The sequence below is a fragment of the Nelusetta ayraudi genome, unplaced genomic scaffold (assembly GCF_046127955.1).
Source record: "Nelusetta ayraudi isolate G7.1 ecotype Tasmania unplaced genomic scaffold, CSIRO-AGI_Nayr_v1 ptg000034l, whole genome shotgun sequence".
NCBI lineage: Eukaryota > Metazoa > Chordata > Actinopteri > Tetraodontiformes > Monacanthidae > Nelusetta > Nelusetta ayraudi.
This window is the reverse complement of record NW_027466084.1, coordinates 583,836-590,328: the sequence shown is the minus strand read 5'-3', so window position 1 is coordinate 590,328 and position 6,493 is coordinate 583,836. Positions and strand designations below refer to the sequence as shown.

Here is a 6,493-nt window from a genome sequence, read left to right as displayed (position 1 = left end):
GGGCCTAGAAATCTGTGGAGACTCTGAACAAGCTGCTTTATGTTTGGCCTCCCCACTGATGAGCAGTTTGACCTGATTGATATCTTCCACAAGGTTGTGTGGTTTTGTGGATTTGCTGCGGTAGACAACAAGCTTCGTGTTTGAAGAGACATTGCAGAACTTGTCCAAGTGTGAAAAAGAGACAATGATGAGAGTGCACTCAAAATCTCAAATCATTTGAAAAGCTGATTCGACGGTGCGTTAATTTTTTTTTTTCCTGATTTCGTTGAGATCTCTTGATCTTAATTAAACCAGCCGCTAGGGGGTGCATTGTTTCCCTCTGCCTCCAGATTCAAACAGCATATTTTGTACCATCTGCTTAAAAATAAAGCAGGATATAAAGATAACACACGGTCACAGGAGGAAACATGATCGTGTTTGTGATTTTGATGTGGTTAATTTCTATTGTTGCTCTGTCTTTGTTTTCCTTTTTCTGTATTCTTTCCTTTGTGTTTTGTTCCTTTTTGTTTTTCCTTTTTTTCTGGGACATAGTTTATGTGGCCATATCCGTACCATGATGTTACACGATGCATAAAATGTTACTGCTCCTGTCAACCTTTTTTTGTGTCATGCTATGCACAGGCAAAATTGTAGAATGTAATGTTTATCAAGTTGAACAATGGCAGTCATGCAGAGTTGGGGGATGCATTGAGTTGAATGCCATCGTATTCAAATGCAACACAACCCAAAGCAGTTTTAGATTCATTACCATGCTGCACAACCTCAAGAATAAGATAATGTATGTTTGATTGGATGGAGTTGATTTAACAAAACACTTGTGGTAGTAAAAAAAAATAAAATAAAAGTGAAAATATACTAGCAATGCCATTATAAAACAAACAAACAAACATGTGGGCTACCACTGCTACTGTCACTGTTCTTCAGAATTTTAGCTGTTCACAAATAAAAATACCTGGACATAGAGTTCACTCGCATATACACCATTCCCCATACACACAAATACACAGAAGAATATAAAAGTAGGAAAAAAATAAATAAATACATTTTTAATGGCGTTGCTATGAAGCTACAGCCTCACGCCAGTGGGGGGCGCCGAAGCCCCTCAACAACAAAAACAGAGGAAAAATGATTAAAACTCAAGCGGGTAAGAGGAAGAAATAAATATATTTAAAGATTAAATGAAGCTTTTATAGTCACTCGTCCTGGCGGTAATATTTTGCACCGCTACATAGAGCAGCTGAGTGACAGCGGACATTGCGTGCGTGTGCCTTTAAGCTTTACGACATGTCGCAAACTCGCATTGCCGTAAAGAATCACGTGTACTCGGAGGAATTCTACTCGGCACATCATGGAGCCTTTGACTTTGTCTAAAGTGTGTTAAGAGTACTTTTTTTTTGTTTGTTGTTGTTGCTCTGAAGAAGAAACCGGACATGTTCTCCTGAGAGTGCCGACACCGCGGAGCGCAGCTAACCGCCTGGCTAGCTCGCCGGCTCGCTCGGTTCGGGTTGTCTGTCTGTCTGTCACTGTACACACTACTACTGGCTGTCAGTTTGCATCATGTTCGTGTTGGTGGAGATGGTGGACACAGTCCGGATCCCTCCGTGGGATTTCCACAAGCAACTCAACGAGGCTATAGCCGAGGAGCTCAATAAGAAGCTGGCCAACAAGGTACAAATATCAAAGCTGTGCAAACGTTTCATTGCGTGGAACCGTTTGGATCTACATCAAAGTCGTTACATTAAAAGAAAGAAAGAAAAAAAAAAAATACAGTTGGTACTAATATAATGAGGTACATCCGATATGTTCATAGCTGATCTAAACAATTTCTACCAGTTGCGTGGCTGTTCCACAAGTGTCAGATAAAAAAATTAATAAATTCTTAAATTGGGTCTTTTCGAAGAGCTTTTAAAATCCTGGACTGATGGTTTACGATCTATTTTCATTTCAAGACTATATTTTGTGCTTAAAAAAAAAGAAAATTGTTGAGAATGGAAGCCAACACTAAATTGCAGTGTGTTTTCTAACACTGCTCTCTCCACCTCAGGTTGTCTACAACGTGGGCCTGTGCATATGCCTGTATGACGTCACTAAGCTGGACGACTCCTACATATTCCCGGGAGATGGAGCCGCACACACTAAAGGTGCGATGATGGCCTAAACAACGCTCTCTTTACACTATTACATTTATGACACGGTTGTTATATCATGGAAAACCTGCAAACTTCATCGAATTTGCAAATGCCATTCTCGAGGGGCTGGAAAAGGAAACTTCACCTGCAGATGCCTTTACGTTTTAAGCAATTATTTTACCATAAGGTCCTTGGCAAAGGTTCTCATGTCTTTTAAGTAGGAGAATTCCGTATTCGATGTGAGAAGTGAAATTGTGCCAGTGAACATGAGTGGGAACCCTATTATACTCCCTTGTTTGGTTTTTCGATTGGCAAGTTAGGGCATTGGGGCAGATGAGTGGTTGGTGTCAGGTCACCCTGTGAGCACTGTTAGCATATCGACCGCTAGCTCTTTTTGACGCACCGTGTCAGTTTCACACATACGACAGACAGGCGGTCGGACGCAGATTTGGACACGAGCGACAGAAACACGTGGTCTGAGCTGCACTTTGACCTCTAAGTAATGATATTTGACGGACTGCCTCTCGGCTTTCTGACTTGTTCTCACCCCCCCCCCCCTTTTTTTTTTTTTTTCCATCCGCCAGTTCATTTTAGGTATGTCGTCTTTCACCCTTTCCTCGATGAGATCCTCACCGGCAAGATCAAGTACTGCAGCCAGGAGGGAGTTCACGGTAACTTCTGCCTTCCTGCATCAGCGCGATCACTAAATAACTCTATTTCTACGTTTGTTCAGTTTTCAATTTAAAAACATCAGAGTTCAGAATTAAATCGGCATCCGTCAAGAAAAAGTACAGGCTCAACAGTGTTCTCCCCAGTTCATGTGTTAATATTTTTTATTTTCAGTTCAGCAAACCAAAAAAATATTAAGTTGCTGAAACATTTTCATGAGATCTTGAGCTGGAAAACTCTCACCCACCGTCCTCTTTCTCTTTCACAGTCACGATGGGCTTCTTTGACGACATTCTCATCCCGCCAGAGTCGCTGCAGCAACCCGCAAAATTGTATCCTTACCCCCCCCACCCCCCACCCCCCACTTCCCCAAAAAAACCCCACCTTTTCACGCATGACGGAATAATTATGATAATTTCAACTCAACCACCAGTGTTGTTGGGATTACTCCATAATCCATAACTGCTGAGTACTCCTTAATAAAGTAATCTAATTACCTCTTTAAATACTTTGTTTCATAAGTAATCAATTACTAATTACTTCACTAATTACTGTAGTTAAAAGAAGATAAAGTAACAATTACTCAGTGCTTTGGAATGAAAATTTTGCAATTCCAAATATTGATTTTGCTCTCTTAACATGAATGAATGTTTGCCCTCTAAACACAAACTGCACATTTCACAGAACAAACTACAGCACAGGTGCCTTTTGCACGGCCCATATTGTTAAAATAATTAGAAGATGTCGGAAAAGTGACGAGATCGCTACTTGTCTAGTTACGTTACTCCGTAGTTTAATTACAGTAGTGGATTACTTACTAATAGATTACTCGCCAACGCTCTCAACCACCCTCATTAGCCAGCTGTCTCAAGGGGTTTACTGCTGTTGCGTCGTCCTTAGCTACTCTGTCAGCGACGAAGCGGAGCAGGTCTGGCTGTGGGAGTACGAGACGGACGAGGGGGCCCATGACCTCTACATGGACCAGGGGGAGGAGATCCGTTTTCGGGTGACGGACGAAGTCTTCGTGGACACGTCGCCGACGGGCCCGACGGCCGCACAGAGCGACGCGCCGGCACAAGCGGGACAGTCGACTGCGCCGCCGCCGCCGCCGCCGCCGCCGCCGCCGGAGGAAGGCGAGAAGAAGGAGGCGCCGTACACTTTGATTGTAAGTGGGAACGTACTTCGCAATGGTTGTCGAGATGATTCACAATATCAAAGCGTTGCGCCCACCTCCTCCTAACAGAAGGAGGTTCATTGTGTCTTCAAAAGGTATATATTATTATTATTGTTAGCACCTTTAACCTTCTGACTCTTTTTGATCAGAGGTTTTTTCTTTTTTAATGGTGGCGCATTACAGCAAGCCACACAATGTTGGCCTGTCCCTAATACACTTACAGTATATTATATTTATATGGAATTGTAATTATATGGTAATATATTTTTCTTAAGAACATGTATTGCGCTTTAGTTATATATCAGACATCCCAAATTACTCTACTGTGAATGTTCTGCAGTAAACACTGGTATTGGTGCAGAAGAGGGTGAGTTTCAGCAACCCACGACCATCCTCCATCTCCGCAGACGGTTTCAACTCTCGCAGAGCCCATTTATTACAATATAATACACTAAAGCTCGGCTACGAACTGAAATCTTAAACTGCCGACCAGCCTCGCTAACGTAGGAGCCGATGATGAGCTCGATGAGTTCTACAACTTGACCAACTTCGCTGTCGTTCTAGGGGACCATCTGTGAACCAGGCCTGGGGTTGCTGTCGTGGTGGAACAGCTAGCGCCGCCGCTGAAGAAGAGGACACGTTGCGGGGGGGTAGGGGGTGGGGGATGAGTGGGGGGAGGGGGGGTGTTTTGAGTGAACAGACTGACTGAGAAACATTCGGCCAGAGACACTGACCCGCGTCGGGGCCGCCCTCTGAGTCTCTACAGCGCTGGCGAGACCTGGAGCCTCACACCAGCATCTTTGTTTACGTGTAAAATATTTGTAATGTTTATTCACAGGATGGCTGACGGACACACGTGTTCTCTTGGTTGGATCTCGAAAATATTGTTGTTGTTTTGTTTTTTTTGTCGCTTCCCCCCCAAAGAAAAAAAAAAGTAATTTTTCAGATAATGAAATTGCGTGAATTCATTATCAATAGGACTCCACATCTGCTCCGCTCTGGGCGGCTAATGTGCCTTTTGCTGTTCTCAAAAATATATGTACATTTAAGTGTTGAAGGATATTGCTATAATCATGCAAACGTTCTAATTTTGTTGTTGAGTTTCAAGGGTTTTGAAAGCGACGATATTTATTTTTTTCATGTATCAATACACATTTTTTATTTGTTTTTTGACAAGCAGATTAAAATGCTAAATTATAATCAACCCGCATTTAAGTTTGGCTAATTCAGTGACTCGTATCAGCTTTTATAGTCTTTTTTTTTTTTTTTTTTTCTGTTTTGCCCAAAGCGCCTCTGGGAAGGTTTTTAATTTATTGGGATCCTCGAGATCCAAACAGAGCACGCATTGCAACTATAAAAATGAGTTTTCCCTCCAACCACAGCAGTGACCTCATCGTGTAAATAAAACTGCCCCTGATAATATTCTGGACGTCTGGTTTTGTTTCAACGGAAATGGGCATCGGCGGGAGTTGAATGCGTTCTGTGAATTCGTCGTCGTGTGCGATTACGGAATGCCAGGATTAGTGATCAGCCTTTAAACCCGACAGGTTGAAGGGCAGCGAGGCAGGGAAGAACTCGGCGCTGCTACTGCTGCCGCTGATGCCGCCGCTGATGCTGCTGCTCTAAGCCAAATCAGCCCTCCGCACTATTGACACGATCGCTGTCACTTTCCATGATAGACACGCACACACTTGTATGTGGTGCATACAATCAAACGCCTAAGGCAGAGTTTCATGTGACAACTATGACATGTTGATGTTTATCTCAGCCGCTCTTGTTAAAGTCCCACTGATTGTCACATCCCAACTACATGATACTGCAGAGAGACTAATTAAATCTAACTGTGCATTTGAAGGAATATTCAGGTTTTTATTTTTAATATATATATATATATATATTTTTTAGAGTGTTGGTCAAGGGAGATTTTGACTAGGTCAGCTTTTTTTGGATTGTTTTAAGTGCTGCATCAATGAAGTTTCCCATTAAAGGATCAATAAAGTACATCTATTCTATTCTATTCTATTCTATTCTGAGGAATTGATGCAAGTACTTTGACAATCTGTCTTCTGTGCCTTGTGTGGGCAAAATCGCTCTGATAATTTTGTTTAATTTGATTTAAAAAAACAAAACAAAACTACACTTTGTGAAATGATGTTGAGAGACTGCACTCATGCTTTGCATCCTTTGCAGAGCTCTTTCCCTTGGAGGAGGCAAACCTGACTGAAATCTCGAGCGGCTAGCTTCCTCAAAACTGGCAACTGACATTTTTGGAGAATCCCGAAACCCTGACACGAAACTGTGCAGCTGGCGATCTCATCCTAATCTCTGACTAAGCTTTCTGCGGGCAATAGATTTAATATGTCTCTGTGGTCTAATCTAGTTTAACGCCAGGGCCAAATGAGATGAGCATCAGCGTGGCCTCCAGCAGCTGCAGCCACACTTCGAAAATATCGCAATGTCTCTTCATAAAAGCGATTTTTAAAAAAAAAAAAAGTGTGTAATTGGTTTTTATTGTTGCACG

General features: G+C 42.4%; 1 protein-coding gene across 1 annotated transcript; it reads left to right on the top strand.

Annotated features, from left to right (window-relative positions):
• The first annotated feature begins 944 nt into the window (after window positions 1-944).
• On the top strand, window positions 945-5,394 carry polr3h (polymerase (RNA) III (DNA directed) polypeptide H). Its single transcript, XM_076032236.1, has 6 exons — window positions 945-1,668; window positions 2,045-2,141; window positions 2,714-2,800; window positions 3,067-3,130; window positions 3,711-3,963; window positions 4,537-5,394. The coding sequence occupies exons 1-6, from the start codon at window positions 1,558-1,560 to the stop codon at window positions 4,585-4,587; spliced, it is 663 nt and encodes a 220-aa protein (XP_075888351.1). The 5' UTR covers window positions 945-1,557; the 3' UTR covers window positions 4,588-5,394.
• The last annotated feature ends 1,099 nt before the right edge of the window (window positions 5,395-6,493 follow it).